The sequence below is a fragment of the Budorcas taxicolor genome, chromosome 5 (assembly GCF_023091745.1).
Source record: "Budorcas taxicolor isolate Tak-1 chromosome 5, Takin1.1, whole genome shotgun sequence".
In the NCBI taxonomy this organism is placed as follows: Eukaryota; Metazoa; Chordata; class Mammalia; order Artiodactyla; family Bovidae; genus Budorcas; species Budorcas taxicolor.
The window spans coordinates 156,142,142-156,159,951 of NC_068914.1; the positions used below are offsets into that span (position 1 = coordinate 156,142,142).

Consider the following 17,810-nt stretch of genomic DNA (forward strand, 5'->3'; position numbering starts at 1 on the left):
GCTTGTGCTCTGGCAAGGAGGACCCACAAGAAACAGGAAAACAAACAGAGGCAGGTCCTCTCTCAGGCCCTGCTGTTGAGAAAGCTCACATGCAAAATCTGATGGTGAGGGAGGGGCGACTGCCCCTCTGGCCAAGGCGGTTGGGGACGGCCTCGCTCAGACGGTGAGCGTGGAGGGAGCACTCAGTTTGGGAAGCCTGGAGGTGTTCAGGACCGCGTATCTGCGGGCAGATGGCTGATCGAGGCCTGCCTCACAGCCATCCCAGGGCCAGGTCAGCTGGGGGTCAGCCTGGCTGATCCAGCCCCAGTCCTCTGGGAAAGGTGCGGGGGAGGCTGGCCGTGGGTCAGGGACCCCCACCCCCTTCTCATCACAAAGAGCTCCTCCTAGTGGCTTGAGGAGATCCAGGCAGCTACATCACGCGGAGATGCTCACCTGGGCACCTTAGGGCAGGCTCCAGCCCCAGGCAAGGCCAGGAGAGCCTCCCACACCCCCAGCATCTTGCCTGCCCTGACTGCTATCCTGGATGAGCCGTGAGGCTGCCAGCGACACTGTCTCATTTCAGATGGAGGAGCGGACCTCTTGTCAGGCATCCCCCCAGACCCCACACAGCACGGCCTCTGCCCTTCTATTCTCTGCACCAGCCACATCGGAAACCCTAAGTTCCTTGAATATGCAGTGTTTTTTTGTTGTTGTTTTTTGGTGGCAGGGCATGACATGCAGAACTTCCTCATGCAGCAACAAAGACCCAGGACAGCCAAAAATAAAATAATAATAAAAAGAAGAATCCACTTTCCAATGCAGGAGATGCGGGTTCAATCCTGGATGGGGCAACCAAGATCCCATGTGCTTCGGGGCAACGAAGCTCACACGAGGCAACTACTGAGCCCATGAGCCGCAACAAAGACCCAGCGCGGCCAAGTTAATGAATTAACTGAAAAGTAAATAAATAAATAGGATGCTTGTGGAGGGCTGCACAAACCAGTGACATTTAAAATGAATAAATAAATAAAAATAAAATTGCTAGTACAGGCTGCAGATGAGTCCCACAGCATAGGATATGGGTGTCCAGGGAACGGAAGACATTTCAGAGCAGCGTGATACAGCAGAAAGGACAATAATAACGAAGCCAGAATTCTTGTGCTTTAATTCCAGCTCCGTTACCAGCTGTGTGGTGCTGGGTAAGTTTCTTAAACTCTTTGTGCCGAAGTTTCAGCATCTGTCAAGTGGCACCAACACCTTAGGAGGAGTGTACGTACCTTAAAGGGTTTTGTGGATTCAAGGCAGTGGAAGGCTAGGACGGGGCCCCACCGGTGGGCTGATCGTCAGTAACAAAATGGGGATTTTAAAGTTCAGTTGGAACCAACAGGACTAAGGGGCTTCTTTCTCCTGACCCACCTCTACAGCCTCCTTCCTACAGTGAGGAAGGATTTCTAGGGGGTGAGCTTGAATTCTTGGGTTTTCACAGAAATAGCCTGCATGGTGGAGCCCCGGGTTTTAAGCAGATGATTTCTTTGTTACTCAGCTGCTGGTGGGTGGGTGGGTGGTGCCTTGGGCTGCTCATTTCCTGAATGAACAGCTGTGCCCTCTCGTCTTCGTGGAGAATAATCATAATACTACTTCAAACCTCAGCCCAGCCTCCTTCATTCACGCCTCCCGGCTGCCTGGCAGCCGCAGCACATGCTCGCCCGCCGGCGGGGCAGGGAGGGCCTCAGAAGGGGAGGCTGGACGTGCAGGGAGGGGTAAGGCCCTCGGCCCTAGTGTACAGCAGACCAAGCCACAGCGTCCTCAGAGCTGGCCTTTGAGGCCCTGCCTCTCGGCCTCGAGACTCATGGCCTACCTCTCCGCCCCCGCGCCCCCTCCAGCCACACCAGCCTTCTTCCCAGTGCTCTGGCATGCCAGCACTCACACCCACCTGAGGGCCTTCGGACAAACCACCCCCTCTTCCCACAGTTCTCTCTAGACCCTGGCAAGACTGGCTGCTTCGTGTCACCAGAGGCTCAGCTTAAACATCATCACTCCAGAGAGGTCCTCCCTGACTACTTCCCTCTGCTGGCCCGTGACCCACCGTGCAGCCATCAGGACTCAAGGCTGGACCAGCTCCGGACCTCTCTACTTCAGGTACCGCCTTTGGGACTTTCTGGTGGCCCTGCAGCAGGGACTCTGTGCTCCCGATGCGGGGGACCCGGGATCGACCCTGGTCAGGGGGCCAGAGCCCACATGCCAACACCAAGACTCAGCACGACTAAATAAATACACAGATATTTTAAAAATATGTTTTAAAAAGTCACTGCCCTTGTGCCAGAGAAGTTCTCTTCCTGCAGTTCTGCCCACATCATTTTTTCATTGACTCCTACGTCACCCAACTCACTGGCTCGCCCTCCGTGCCTATTGCTAACCACTTTTATTAGGTATTTGTATCTTTCTGGTCTCCCTTAAAACTCTCTGCTCCTTTTTATTTTAATAAGACTTCTTTGGAAAATGCCAGGCTGCGTCAGCTGTACTAAAGATATACGAAGGACAGACTTTCTTCTTTCCTGAGGAGAAGGGATGGGTAGGGGGACAAGGAGCCAGTCTTGGGGGGGGGGGCCTCCTCCAGCCAGGCTTGTACACAAGCTGCCCTGGAGCCTCCAACAGCCCCCTCAGCAAGGGCCTCCTTCTCTGCTTTCCAGAGCTCATGGGGGACCAGAGTCGTGAGAAGCTTGCCCAGGTCACCCAGCTTGGAAGCGCTAGGGCGGAGACTCACACCCAGGCCTTCCCAGGCTGTGGAGTCTGTGTGTGTGTGTGTGTGTGTGTGTGTGTAGCTACCTTTCACTCCCTTAGGGGCCTCTTCAATTCAGTTCAATCCAGCAGAAACAGCTCAGGGTCTGCCACGGGCTAGACAGAGGAAGACATGAGTTCTTGTGACTAGACTTGCCCACATGGGTTCCCTGAGGAGGAGCCCAGAGCCAAGGGAGGAGGGAGCAGTGGCGGGCAGGGGCCACTCTGCCGAGGGGACAGAAGGGAGAGGGAGGCTGGCGAGTCCCTGGGGCCCTGCTGTGGCCTCCACGCTTCCAGACTCACCGTCCACCCCACAGCCTCCTGGCAGACACACAGACAAACACACACACACACACCACCCTCCTTGCTCTCTAACTGCCAGGAATGCAGGCTGTCCCCAAGCTCTTCCCCCTTGCATTCCTCAGCAGCTACTCCCACCTGGCAGGGCAAATTATACCCTGGCCTGGCAATAAAAGCCACTTTCCAGAAAAAGAAGCTTCGGGGCCCCCGAGAGACGCAGCTCACTCTCTCACACCGCCCGTGTCTGACTCAGGGGCCCGGTGTCCCTTTAAGCAGGGAGTACAAATTCCCACCCCGGTCCCTCCCTCCTGCTCTTCCTGACGTCAGGAGGAAGGCGTGTGTGAGTGAGTGAGGGGCCTGAGGTGCCGCATGCCCACACACACACACACACACACACACACACACACACACACGGAGTCAGACACACAGCACATCTCTCAGACCCATCCCTGCTCATCAGCTCCAAGCACGCCAGAGAGAGGCCGAGTCTGAACGGCTGCGGGAGGCTGTGTGGGACCTCGGCCGTCAGAGAGAGGTAAGGGGCTAGACCCTGGGGCCTCAGGCACTTCGGCCCTGGAAACTGGCTCTAACGATGGGGGACCAGAGGGAGGTGCAATGGCGGGGGGTGGGGTGCTCTGGGAAGGTGGGCCCCCTCCCCTGGGGCTGGCCCGGCCCAGTCCAGTTTACAGAGGAGAGGCAGGCATGTGTGAGCGCGGAAGAGCCCACCCGGCCATCCCGCCCCCCTCCCTTGCTCTGCCTGGCCCCCAGGGGAAGCTGAGGCTGCGTGGTTCCCTGTGAAAGGGTGTGGGTATGTGTGTGTGTGTGTCTGGGACTTATGTCTGGCTCAAGAGGCAGAGAACGGCAGACACCTGCCAAGCTGTAGCCGCAGCCTCCTGTCTGGGAACCAGAGGGGAGAGAAATGACTGAGACGCTGAAAGCAGAGTGCAGCAGGGAGCGACATGGATCGTTGCCCCTGGAATTTGGGGCTGGGGCCAGGGAGGGACCGTCAGGGGTGGGGGGCGCGCGGGGTGGCCAGCAGACAGTTGGACCTGGAGCAGCTGTCTCATCCTGACTCTGTTTCTTCCGCGATGTGTTGGGGATAATTGGGCTAATTGGCTTGGAGAGGTGGCTCCACGCTTTTATTTCCCCCTTGGCTTTGGAGCCACCCCTACCAGGAGCTTTTGCTTCTCCAAGGCCACTCCTCTCCCCTGCAGGCTGGTCTCGAGCTGACCTCCACCCTTGCCAGGGCACAGCCCCTGGAGGGCGGGGGTGATCAGCCAGGGTCCACTGGATCCCGTGCCGTGGGATTCACGTACTCAGGCAGCCTTGGGTAGTAGTGCCAAGTCCCCAAGTGGCCTGACCCTGGCACAAGGAGTCCAGGCAGAGATAAGGGGTGATGCTGGCACCCACAAGGGAGACAGCAGGTTCCTGCCAATCTGCCAGCCTGCAGACTCTTCCCAGGGAGAGGGGAGGGGGCCGCGGGGAGCGAGAACAATAATAAATACAGACTGTGAACTGCCTCATCTGCTGGGGCTGGGGGAGGGGAGGAGGAAGTGCACCCGGGTAGAGGGTGGGCCACCTTTCCGAGAGCCTGGCAGCACGCCCGTCTGGATGGGCTCCAGGGGAGGCCTCTCCCTGGGAAGGGGGCTGTCTGCAGCCCCCTGGGGGATGGAGAGCCTGTCCTGCAGACCTGGCTCTATCTCAGAAGCCTCTGAGTCCTCCAAATTCTGGATATCTCCTCCCCTCAGCATTTCCTTGAAGTCTTTTCCAAAAACATCTATTTCCCATATTTGCCCCGCCCCTCTGGATCTGTCTGACCCTCCTCCAAAAAAAAAAAAAAACAAAAAGAAAAGACAGGTGTGAGTAGGAACCAGCTCACAAGGGCCTGGGAGAGGCCAGAGGACACTCTTGGCCACAGAGGTTTCTCCCAGGGATGGGCAGTGGTCACGGAAGTCCACTGGCCGTGGGGGGAGCCTCCCTAAGAGGAACTCGGGGGTCCCACACTGCTGGCTGGTGAGGGAGGGAAACCCGCAGGCTGGTCTGGAGGCAAGTCCCCAGGAGTGGCACCAGCAGAGGGCGCTCAGGGCCTGGCTGAGCTGATCATACTGGTCACAACTAGCTCGGCCAGGACCTGAAGCCTGGTGGGAAGAGGAGGGCTCGGGGCAATTCAGACCTTTCTCCACACAGACTACTAAGATGGGAGACGAAAAGCAATGGGGCAGCTCTTCCCCTCTGCCCCAAGCCAACAAAATGATGGGCACCAGGATAAGTGGCCTGGCATTTGAGTTCAAGCTCAGCCACTCTTAAGTGTGACTTTGACCCGTCCATTCCTCTTTCCAAGGAGGGCTCAGAGTGGGAAAGCAACTTGCCCATGGTCATACAGCCCGGCAGGGCTGGGATGTGAGCAGGGCTCTCTCGTGGTGCCCATCCTGGCATCCATACCCTCATTAATGCCCACAAAGCCCAAAGGCCTTAATCATAGGAGCCCTCCAGGGCAACCTGGGGACATGACAAGGAGGAGAGTTAAAGGGTCTCAATTAAGCTCGAGTATTGGCTGGGGCAGTGCCCACCCCCCCCCCCCCCGCGCCTGCCCCGTACACACACGCTCACACACACACACACACACACACGCTGTGGGAGAGGGAAAGAACCAGGTTTAATTAGGTCACCTCCAGCTGCTCCAGCAGCTTTGGCACTGATGTATTTTAAGGAGTGTCTGAGAGACTGGGAGAGGGCAGGGGCACTGGGGAAGAGCCAGCTTCTGCCTGATGGGCTTGAGGCTGTCTCCTCGCCCTCCTCAGGCCCACCCTGGGTAAGCCCTCAAAGTCCGGAAAGCCCTTCCGCCATCACCCCGTGTTCCCTGTCCTTCCCCCTAAGCCATCGGACCCACGCCTCCCACTGCCTGTCCCTTCTCAGTGGGGGCTTGGGCTGGGATGCTTTTATGGAGGGAGTTGTTTTTAAGCTTGCCGTAGTTGGCAAGTGACTCACCCAAGGTCACGGTCTGAGTCAGCACAAAGCCAGGAATAGAACCCCAAGCCCCGTTCTTCCTTCTGCAGGGGCGGCGGGAGCTTGCAGGGACGAGCAGTCCTCCCTCCCTCCCTCCTGCCTGAGGCCTCTGTCCCAGCCCCCCCCAACCAAACATCTCCAGGATGCTAAAGTGCAGGCCCCAACTGGCTGTGTGACCCCAGCAAGACTCTTCACCTCTCTGGGCCTCAGTTTACTCCTCTGAAGAATGGGGTTATAATGATAATTACCTTGTAGGGCTGTTGTGAGGAATAAATGAGGAAAGGGGGCAAAGGGCTTGCACACCTCTTGGCACGTGGTTACTAATCCATCGATGGTGGCCATGATCTTGTTGTGACCAACCACCCTGTGTTCTGCTTGTCTGTCTGTTCCCCCCGGACCTGGGCTCTCTCAAGGCACGGCTGTCTCTTCTGTTTGTTGTCCCAGTGCCTGGCAGTCACACTCAGTTACGCGTGTGTTTTTGACAACCTCAGAGGAGAGGTGGAGTGACCCTCATGCGTCATCAGGATCAATGATGATTCATGTAGCCGAGGAGAAAATTGAGGCCCAGAGAAGGGCAGGTGCTTGCCCTAGGTCTCACAGCACCGGGTGGTTGAGCCAGCTTCGTTTCCCTGACCTGCCCAAAAGGAAAGGGATTCACAGGGTCAACAGAAGACTCTGACAGCCATCTCCTGCCCAGTTCTTTTGGGGGAGTGGATAATTGGAGGAGCCCCAACACCAGGCTGATGGTCACCTGCTGATGTGGCTGAATCACCCTTCACAGCCCCATGATGCTGTATCAGGACCTTGCCTAGGGTTATCTCTGAACAGCTCTGCTGTTTTATTTTTACCTCCTCTGGCCTTTTGTCTGCGGAATTACTGGGGCTTGATCTGCATGCAGGGAAATGAAGAGAAGCTTGGCTGGCAGGGTCAGAACCAAAATACTCTCGGGGCACCACTGACACAGCTCCTTGGCTCCTCTCGGAACCTGGACAGGGACTTTGATTCACGCTATTTGACAGATGGGTAAACTGAGTCTCTGGAGAAGGAAATGGCAACCCACTCCAGTATTCTTGCCTGGAGAATTCCATGGACAGAGGAGCTTGGCAGGTTACAGTCTGTGGAGTCACAAGAGTCGGACACGACTTAGTAAACCACCACCAGAGTCTCAAAGAGGAAGTGTTGAGACTTCCTTGAGGGTCCAGTGGCTAAAACTCCAAGCTCCCAGTGCAGGGTGCTCAGGGTTCAACCCCTGGTCAGGGAACTGGATCCCACATGTTGCAATTAAAGATCCCACACACCACAACTAAGATCTGGTACAGCCAAATATCTAAATAAGTAGATATATTGTTTTAAGGGAGGGTCACCCCGCTAGGATACTCTAGACCCAGGAGTCAATCCTGGGTCATCTGGGACTCAGGCTGTCCTCTTGCCCTCCAGCTGCTAGTTCTGAAGGGCATCATACCAGGCCAGAGATGGCCCCAGGCAGGCATACCAAATCCCTTAGGGGCCAGGCTCTAGCTCTGTTTGAGTTGAACCAAATGTTCTACGAACACATCTAGTTCTCTGCTCTCAGTTATTTCCCCTTTGCTTTCTCAGGGAAAATTCTTCTGGGAACTTATCCTCAGAGGAAGATACCATTTGCTTTCAGACAAGATCTGGCCTCTGTCACTTACCTGCTGTGTGACCTTGGGCAAGTCACTTAACTTCTCTGAGCTTCAACTTCCTCATTTGTAAAACGAACACAATTGTAATTTCAACCTTTTGCAGCAACTGGGAGATTTAAAAGTGGAAAATAATTTCTGTAAAGACTCTGTGGGTTTCCCTGGTAGTCCAGTGGTTACGACTTCACCTTCCGCTGCAGGGGGTGCTGTTCTATTCCTGGTCAGTGAGCTAAAATCCCATATGAATGGTGGCCACAAAATCAAAACATAAAACAGAAGCAGCTTTGTAACAAGTTCAATAAAGACTTAAAAAGGACTTTTTTGTAAAGACTATATAGCATTCAGACGATCAAAGCCCTCTCTTCCCTTGCCCCCTTCTGCAGCAACATTCTGGAGAAAGAATCTGAGCTGGAGGCTTGCTCTGCATCCCCTTGTTTGGCTCTCTCTAGTTTCCCAGGCTACCCTGCACTGGGCAGCTTCTTCAAGTCCAGGGCTCTGGCATGGATCAGAGAGGCAAAGACTCTGTCCAAGGTCACACAGCAAGTTGGTAGCAATACAAGGACTGAACCCAGGACCCCTGACTCCCCACTCCAGGGCTCCAGAGTCAGATTGCCCTGGTTCAAGCTCTGGCTCAGACATTAATTGCTGTGTGGCCCTGAGTGATTGAGAGCCTCCCTGAGCCTCAGTTTTCTCACCTGCAAAATGGGGTCATAATAGCAAGAGCCTTAAAGTACTGACACAGGAACTAAATGAAAGGAGAAACTGTTAGGGGCAGGGCAGGGACCTAGTGGGTGGGCGAGTCCTCGGGGAAACAGGAGAGGTGAGAATAAAGGGTGGGTTTGGCTCCAGGGTCTCTTCTTTCACCCGCTCCCTCTCCCCCCCCAACCCATGCCCACCTCAGCCACCCTGCCTGGGAGGAGCCCCCTCTCAGGTAGCACCTACTCAGTGCTTCCCACACTCCATCCCGTGTCATCCTCACTGACGCCCTTGGAGGGGGGGCTCTCGAAATCTTCATTTTCCAGCAGAGGAAGGAGAGAGGGGAGATCCCAGCCCCAACTCCTTCCCAAAGGCCCACTCCCCACCTTCTCCCAGGGTGGGTGGGGTGATGGATGGTGAGTGGGAAGGCATACATGTTCTGTCGCTGCTGTTTTTCCATCTCCTTCCCCTTCCCCTCTGCTGCCTGGCCCACTGCGGGAGGGGAAGGAGGAGGCTGCCCTCCACCCCTACCTTGGATAGTGCCCCTTACCCCTCCCCACTGCCCACATTGCATGGAACCTGAGAGCCGGGCTCGTTCAGTCTTGGGTCCGGAGGCCCGGCTGGCCAGAGCAGGGCCCAGCTCAGCTGCATCTCCCTGGCAACAGCTGTGGACCGCCTCAGCCCCTCCCCTACCTCCTTCCCTCCCCTCCACCCCCCGCGACCTCCCAGCACAGGCTGTCACTGCCAAGCACAATACCAGGCCTGGGAAAGCCGTGCAGTGGGCAGCCCAGGACCGCCTTGCTTCCTGGAGAAAGGGAGGCTGAGTTTCTCTCCCTGCCGCCTGCCACCCTCACCCAGGTAGGGTAGGGGGCATCCAGGAGTGCACCCCAGGGCACCTCCTGCTTTTCTGCTGTCATCCTGGGTAGCTTTGCTCCCTGTCTTCCTTTTCCCTAACAGTGTTATCGAGGTATCATTCCCACACTATATAATTTATCTGTTTATGATGGACAAGTCAGTGGCTTTTAGCGTATTTATAGAGCTATGCAACCTCACTATAGTCAACTTGAGGACATTTTCATCACCCCCTAAAAGAAACTCTGTACCCATTAGATGTCACTCCTCATTTTCCTTCGCCCTTCCCAACCCCTAGAACCACTAATCCTCCCATCTCCATGGGCTTGCCACTTCTGAACATTTCACGTACGTGGAATCAGGTAACATGCCGTCTTTTGTGACTGGCTTCTTCCACCTAGCAGCGTGACTTCAAGGTTCAAGGTTTCAAGTCCAGCTGTTGTAGAGCTCTATCAAAACTTCATTTCTTTTTATGGCTGAATCATGTTCTATTTCATGTGAACCACATAAAGACATAAACCACATGTTCATCTGTTTATCTGGGGTTGGGCCTTTGGGTTCTTTCCACTTTGGGGCTTTTATGAATAATGCTGCTGTGGACATTCATGAGCAAGGTTTTGTGTGATTGCTTTTCTTCTTGACGCTTCAGTTTTCTTCACTAAAATGAGGACAAGGGAATTCCCTGGAGGTCCAGTGGTTAGGACTCTGCTCTTTCACTGCCAAGGGGGCAGGTTCAATACCCGGCTTTTAAAAGTCAATTGATTAGTTTCTTGTTGTTCAGTTGCTCAGTTGTATCAGACTCTTTGTGACCCCAAGGACTGCAGGACGCCAGGCTCCCCTGTCTGTCACCATCTCCCGGAGCCTGCTCAAACTCAAGTCCATCGAGTTGGTGATGCCATTCAACCATCTCATCCTCTGTCATCCCCTTCTCCTCCTGCCTTCAATCTTTTCCAGCATCAGGGTCTTTCCCATTGAGATGGCTCTTCGCATCAAGTGGCCAAAGTATTGGAGCTTTCACTTCAGCATCAGTCCTTTCAATGAATATTCAGGGTTGATTAAATTAATTCAATTAGTTAACTAAATGGGGATAACAATGCTAAACCTGGCCCCTGCCTGCCTCCTCAGGTGGGCTCAGAGAGAAAAACCACACCTCAGCGTGAGGGCCCCTGAGGGGCAATTCTGACCCTCTGCCTGCCTCCCCACGCCCCCGCAGCAGCTCTCCTGGCTGGATGGGATGTGCTGGGGGCCTGCTGAAGGGGCGGGACACTGAATCTCCATCCCCAGGGACGGCAGAGCCAGCTCATCACCTTGACCCAGAAAAGTCCCACCTGCTGTAGGACATTGAACAGTGGCCAGGAGACCTGCCAGGGAGTTGAGTGGCGGTGACTCCTCAGCTATTCCGGTCCATGCAGGGCTCTGGAGTCCGAAGGCGTCTTAAACTCTTCCCTGGAAACTACGGGTTTGCAGGGGGCAGGGCAGAGATGGAGGTCAGAAATAGACTTAGCTCAGAGGTTCACCTCTGGTCCCAGGGTGGTGGGGGGAGTGAAGGAATGGGGGTGAGGGGATGGAGAGCCTGTCACCCTCACTCCTATATGTCATGGGCCATGGGCAACTCTTTGCATCCCTGCTTAGTCAAGCCTCACCATAGCCCATGAGGGAGTGAGGCAGGGTGTCTCAGCTCCATTGTGCAGGTGAGGAAGCTGTGGCTGTTCAGTCACTCAGTCGTGTCCTGCTCTTTGCGACCCCATGGACTGCAGCACGCCAGGCTTCCCTGTCCTTCACCATCTCCTGGAGTTTGCTCAAACTCATGTCCATTGAGTTGGTGATGCCATCCAGCCATCTCATCCTCTGTTGTCCCCTTCTCCTCCTGCCCTCAATCTTTCCCAGCATCAGGTCTTTCCCAATGAATCGGCTCTTTGCATCAGGTGGCCAAAGTACTGGCACTTCAGCTTCAGCATCAGTCCTACCCAAGAGTACTCAGGGTTGATTTCCTTTAGGATTAACTGGTTTGATCTTGCAGTCCAGGGGACTCTCAAGAGGAAGCTGAGGCTGGAGGAAGTGCTACCCAAGCCAACAGCTAACATGCAGTGAAATTGGAGCTCTCTTGGTCAAGGCGTCCTGCTGGCCCCGCTGTGGCAGGCCACCCACTCCAGGCTCAACAAATAGTCTAGCATCTTTTGGAGCCCAAGAGTTTCCGATCCCAGGGGACCCGGAGGGTGAGTGGGTGCATGGATGGGGTAACTACATTCTTTTCCTCCACAGAGAAAAATACAGGATGAAGGACTTCCCTGGTGGTAGAGTGGTTAAGAATCAGCCTTCCAATGCAAGAGAGATGCAGGTTTGATCCCTGATCTGGCAACTAAAATCCCACACACTCAGGGCAACTAACCCTGATTGCCCAACGAAAGATCCTACATACCCAACTAAGACCCAATGCAGCCCCCCCAAAATAAAATGGATGATTTTTTTAAAAAGTTTATCCAGGCCCTGAGCTGTTGTCAGGGGAACTTCTATTGATTAGCATTGACAATAGCAATTTATTGGGTATCTACACTAAATCATTGAAGCCATAGTCACTTTGCACGGTAAGCATTCTCAACTTTCTTTTAGAGAGGAAGAAACTGGGGCTAAGGAAAAATCTCCAACATTCCAAAGAGCTCACCATACCCCAGTCCTGTTCTAAGCACATAGAATGTCATCTAATCCTCACAGTGACCTCTCTATGAAATAAGAACCAATGCTTTTCCCATTTTACAGAACAGGAAACCAAGTCAAAGGCTATGAGTGTTGACCAAGGCTGCACAGCCAATAGGTAGAGACGGATTCAAACCCAGGTCATTGGGGTCTGGAGCGCACACTCCCACCCGCCATGTTGCAACTGTTGAGTGGCTTGCTTGAGGTCACCAGGTTACAGGTGACAAAGCTGAGATTCAGACCCAGGTCTGCAGATTGGAAACTGCTGGCAATTGTGCCAAACTGTGTTCCAGGTCATCAGCCACTTTATGCATCCCACCTCCTAGGCCCCCAAGTTGAAGAGCTGAACTACAGGCTGGAAGGACTTTGCGGTTAGTCTCAGTCAGCTCGGTCCACCATTAACAAAACACCACAGACGGGGGGCTCCACGGAGACATTTAGTTCTTCTGGTTCTGGAGACTAGAGGTCCAAGTTCTGTGTGGCAGCATGGTCTGGTTCTGGGGAGTGTTCTCCTCCTAACTTGTAGACCACCCCCTGCTAGGGCTTCCCAGGTGGCTCAGCAGTAAAGAACCCACCTGCCAACACAGGAGATGCACGAGATGCGGGTTCGATCTCTGGGTCAGGAAGATCCCCTGGAGAAGGAAATGACTGACAACCCACTTCAGTATTCTTGCTTGGAGAATCCCATGGACAGAGGAGCCTGGCAGGCTACAGTCCATGGGGGTCGCAAGAGTGGAACAGTAATGAAGCGACTTAGCACGCACGCACGCCCCCTGCTGGCTGTGTCCTCACAAGGCAAGAGCAGAGGAGGCAAGCTCTTGGGAAGGGGTGAGGAGGGAAGGGTTTCTCCTTGTAAGGACACCGATCCCATAATGGGGGCCCCACCCTCCTGACCTCATGTAAATACTTTTTTATTTATTTGGCTGCGCAGGATCTTAGTTGCAGCACTTGGGAATCTTTAGTTGTGGCATGAGAACTCTTAATTGCTGCACGTGGGATCTACTTCCCTGACCGAGGATCAAACTTGGCCCCCCTGCATTGGGAGCAAACAGTCTTAGCCACTAGACCACCAGGAAAGTCCCCTTCCTTACCTCATCTAAACCCAGTTACCTCCCAAACGCCCCCATATCCAAATACCATCACACTGAGGGCTTCAGATTTCAATAGGTGACTATTAGGAGACCACAGTTCAGCCTGCAGCAAGGTTCTAAGACCCTTTTGTCTTTCTGGTGAGGACCCTGTGTCAGGGAGGGGCTGTGAGTGGCCTGAACTCACGGTTGGGAGCAGCAGGCAGGCCCAGCCCTCCAGACGTGTGTCCAGAAGCTGCCCACCCTGGACCACACTCACCTGTACCTCTCTCTTCCCCCTTCCAGACGGAGCCTGTGGCTGGTGAGGCCGCCGAGCAGGGCCAGGCCGGGCCCTGCCCGTCAGGACGCCCAAGCCCTTCACCGGCCCCTGCGCCTGGGAGCCCATCAGGCTCTCCCGCTGGCCCCGCCATGACTTCGGAGCCTACCCCGCCCGCGGTCGTGCCCCCGCTGCACTCCCCCAAGTCCCCTGTCTGGCCCACCTTTCCCTTCCACAGGGAGGGCAGCAGGGTCTGGGAGCGAGGCAGTGTCTCATCTCGGGACCTGCCCAGTCCCCTGCCCACCAAACGGACCAGGACGTATTCAGCGTGAGTACCAGCCCCTCGCCCAGGCTCTGCTGATCTTTCCCAGGACGGGGCTCCAGGTGGGGCTGTCCAGTCTCTTCCTCCGCCATCCCCTGCTATCCTCACCGCAGGGCAGGGGAGCTGTGTAAGGACCTTCTAGTAACTACGAGCGTTCATTCATTCAGTCTACCAAGCTGTATGGAGCTCCTTCCCCAGGGGATCCAGTGATAAAAAAGGCAACACTTCAGTCCACAGACTGCTTATAATACAGGGGGAGTTTGTCCACAGTTCACAACAGCTGGCAGGGTTGGGGGAGAGGACCCAGTGTCGGGCTTCGGGGAAGATATCCTACCTGGCCTTGGAAGATGTATCAGGAGAGGAGGGAAGCTGGGTGCTCCTGCTGGATGAAACAGCCTGGGCAAGAACCGTGGCACGTGGCTGACCTGTGGAGAGAGGTGGGCAGGCTGGACAGAGACCAGCCCTGGGCCTTCAGAATTAGGTCACTGTGGCGGGGGGAGTCAAATTGAAGAGGAGGTTTGTGCCAGCCACTTGAGCTTCCCTGGTGACTTGAACAGTAAAGAATCTGCCTGCAGTGTGGGAGACCTGGATTTGATCCCTGGGTCAGGAAGATCCCTGAAGGGAATGGCTGCCCACTCCAGTATTCGTGCCTGGAGAATTCCAGGGACAGAGGAGCCTGGTGGGCTACAGTCCAGGGGTCACACAGTCGGACACCGCTGGTGACTAACACTGTCACTCATGGGGGCCACACGGAGGCTGGTTTGGCCAAAGGAGGGGTCTGATGGCAGGTGCGGATTGTCCCGTGTCCACACCAAGGCCAGGTGCAGAGCAGAGGCTTAATAATTGATGCATGAAGGGCTGAATGACCAATGAGCGAATAGGACGGAGACTGCTGCTTTGGGAGAGAGTGAGCTCCCTGTTCTGGGAGGTATTCACGCCTAGGCTGCACATTCTTCACTCAGCATTCTTACAACAGGAATTCGCATCAGCCAGACCAGCCTCAGGTGGGGAGGGTCCTGTGTACAGAGAGGGGAACTGGCTGGCAGTCAGACGACCCACTTGCTGGGCCACCCGGGAGAACCAGTTTTCCCTCTCTGGGCCTGTCTCCTTATTGTCCAGTGGGGCGATGAGAGGACTGAACTAGTCGCAGGATAGGTGGTTTCTGCTCCAGGGAGGGTTTTCTAGGCAGGCTCTGCAGGCAGGGTGCAGGAGGGCTGGGGTGGGGGGGCATCCAGGGACGCAGGGGGCGGCGTGCTCAGGCCACATGTCCAATCCTCCTACCCGATCTTTAGGACAGCCCGTGCCTCGGCTGGCCCCGTGTTCAAGGGCGTCTGTAAGCAGTTCTCACGCTCACAGGGCCACGGCTTCATCACCCCTGAGAACGGGTCGGAGGACATCTTCGTGCACGTGTCTGAGTGAGTCCCTCCCAGCTCCCTGTTCTCAGCTGGGCCCTGCTACAGGGTCCCAGCAGTGCCTCCAAAATGCCTCCCTAGGCCTCTGCCCTCATTGGCTGAAGCCTGTGGTCCTGGCAGCTTTTTTTGCTCCTAGGGCCTTCAGGGACAGGGGTGGAGGAGGGCTGGGGCCAGGTGGAGAAAGGGGAACCCCAGAAGCCCTGGGACCCACCGCCTGAGTCCTGGATCCTACTCCCACACCATGGGGGTTAAGAGGGCTGGGCCAGCCCCTGGGCCTTTCAGCCTGGAGGGAGGCTAGGAAAGGCGGGGTGGTCTTGGTCTAGACCCCAGCCCTCACGCTAGTCATGGCCTGTGGAGTCCCTGAGCTCTGAGCCTTGGGGACCTCCCTGAGTCCCTCTCACACTCTCAACATTATAGCAGTGGTCCCTAACCTTTCTGGCACCAGGGACCAGTTTCGTGGAGGACAATTTTTCCATGGACTGGGGAGGGATGATGTCAGGATGGTTCAACCACACTGCATTTACTGTGCACTCTGCTCCTATTATTACACCAGCTCTGCCTCAGATCATCCGGCATTAGATCCTGAAGGCTGGGGACCCCTGCTTTATAGAGATGGGCAGGTCTGATTCCTCTTTTACGAGTCTGGCTCTGGCTCCACGGCCTAGGGAAACCCAGGGTGAGGCTGACCTCAGACCAGACCACAGGGGTTGTCCAGGGCCGAGACCTCTCCTGGGCTGACACCCCTCTCCCCGCCACTAGCATCGAGGGGGAGTACGTGCCGGTGGAAGGCGACGAGGTGACCTACAAGGTGTGCCCGATCCCGCCCAAGAACCAGAAGTTCCAAGCTGTGGAGGTGGTGCTCACTCAGCTGGCCCCACACACTCCCCATGAGACGTGGTCCGGCCAGGTTGTGGGCTCCTAGGCTGGGGGGCCCCGTGCCAGCCGCCGAGGGAGGGAGGGAGCCACACAGGGTAGACGGGCCGCAGCCAGCCCTGCGCCCCACCGCGCCGGCCAAGCCAGTCCCCCGGGCGGCCTTGGTGTGAACATCTGTGTGTCTGTGCTTGTGGACAAGAGTGTGGGCCTCCATCCACCCCGTGACCCTTCTGAGCTGGACCGAGGCGGAAGCCACCAGACCTGCCTTCTCTGCTTATCTGCGCTGTCCTCCCGCCCCTCCCCGCTACATATGCACAGGACCCCCTTGCCCTCCTAACACCCGTCCCAGGGTCCACTGAGCCTCTGAGGGCCAGTGTCAGGCCTGGGGCTGGGTGTCAGGGCATTGGTGGGCCCTGCCCTACCAGCTTGCTCCCCTCGCCTCTGTCTCAGGCCTGGCCGGCGGGGTTGTGGGGAAGCGATTCTGCCTGTGCCACTCACACCTCCCCCTCTGGGCTGGGGTCTCCCCCTGGGACCTGGATCTCTTTCCCCCAGAAGCCAGGCCAGTGAGTGCTTTGGGGGAGCCCCCTGGCCTCTTGCAGGGGAAGAGGGTGAAACCTGGAGGCAGACAGCCCCCTTCCCCCACTGCCAAGGCCCAGCTCCAGCTCCTTGCTCCTCTCCCCGCAGCACACTGGAGAGGTAGGAGGCAGTGGGGAGCTCCTGGCCAGCCCTTCCTCCGCAGCCTGGCAATGGCTGTGAACCCCAAACTGAGGCCATGTCCACTACCCTAGCCCGTGCTGAGCCTCGCCGCCTCAGCTCTCCTTGGAGCTAAGGGTCTTCAGTGGGGTGGGGGCATAGCTCCCCCAGCCTGGATGGAGCCACCCCCTTTGCCCTGACTCACAAACCCCATGCCCACCCATCACAGCTGTGAGGACCCAGCGGTAGACACACACACACCCCTCAGGCAGGGCCGGGCAGGGGCACCCACCAGAATAAGCCCTTAGCCTGGGAGACCACCAGCCCTGCAGGCCCCTTGCTGGACCCTGTTCCCAAAGCCATGGGGTAGAGGCTCCCGCTGGCCCCCAACAGGCCAGTGGCTGAGGTGTGGTCCCGATCTTGTCCATCCCTTAAATGTGTGGCAGCCCTCTCCCCTTTGACCAGGACGGGTTTGTGTGCACTCTTGGGTAGCAGGCCACCCCCCCCACCACCACACTCCCTTCCAGAGAACACATCACCTGTGGGGGGGAAAATGGGGTTCAAAGGAGGGCTTGCCAGGGAGTCACCCTTAGGAGACCCAGTCTGAGTAAAAGAGGGGCCCAAATGCCCACGATGGGGGGTCAGTGACTGTCTAGGAGGATCCCAGCCCTGTGGCTACGTGTACCCCATCCCTGTCCTGAGGCTGGAAGACCAGAGCTGTTAGGGCGTACTGGCCAGCCCCCTAAAACTCAGAATGGCCCCAGTTTGAGCTGGGCCTACTCAAGCAAGGCCTGAAGCCTTTCACCTGAGGAACAGGCTCCCTGGCTTCCTCAGAGGAAGGTTTACTGGTGCAGGTTAACTCCTGGGAACCCCCAAGACACCACCGCCCCCACCAGGAGTAGGCTCCCCCCTTTTAGGCACGAACCAGGAGGCAGACTGTGCTAACAGCAACCCTGGGCCACCCCACTCATGGCCCCACAGTGTCCAGTCAGACCTCCTGAGACCCCCACCAGCCTCCTGGATCCCCCATCCTTCCTGACACTGGCAATAAACCCTCAACTGTGACTCAGCCTGGCCCAGAGGTGCCTGTCTATCGGGTCCCGGGGGAAGGGGCTGGGGGAGGACACCCCAAACAGCTCTTGTTTGGGGTTCAGTGGCCCACCCTCCTGGACTGCATCACATCTGCTGTGACCTGGGCCA

At 56.4% G+C, this 17,810-nt stretch overlaps 1 protein-coding gene across 2 annotated transcripts; it reads left to right on the forward strand.

Annotated features, from left to right (window-relative positions):
- Nucleotides 1-3,418: 3,418 nt before the first annotated feature.
- CSDC2 (cold shock domain containing C2) lies at nt 3,419-17,670 on the forward strand. 2 transcript variants are annotated; one of them, XM_052640300.1, is made up of 4 exons: nt 3,419-3,592; nt 13,340-13,638; nt 14,925-15,047; nt 15,804-17,670. In XM_052640300.1, the coding sequence occupies exons 2-4, from the start codon at nt 13,463-13,465 to the stop codon at nt 15,964-15,966; spliced, it is 462 nt and encodes a 153-aa protein (XP_052496260.1). In that variant the 5' UTR covers nt 3,419-3,592; nt 13,340-13,462; the 3' UTR covers nt 15,967-17,670. The 2 variants fall into 2 exon arrangements, with proteins under 2 accessions (XP_052496260.1, XP_052496259.1); XM_052640299.1 differs by lacking the exon at nt 3,419-3,592 and adding an exon at nt 11,437-11,488.
- The last annotated feature ends 140 nt before the right edge of the window (nt 17,671-17,810 follow it).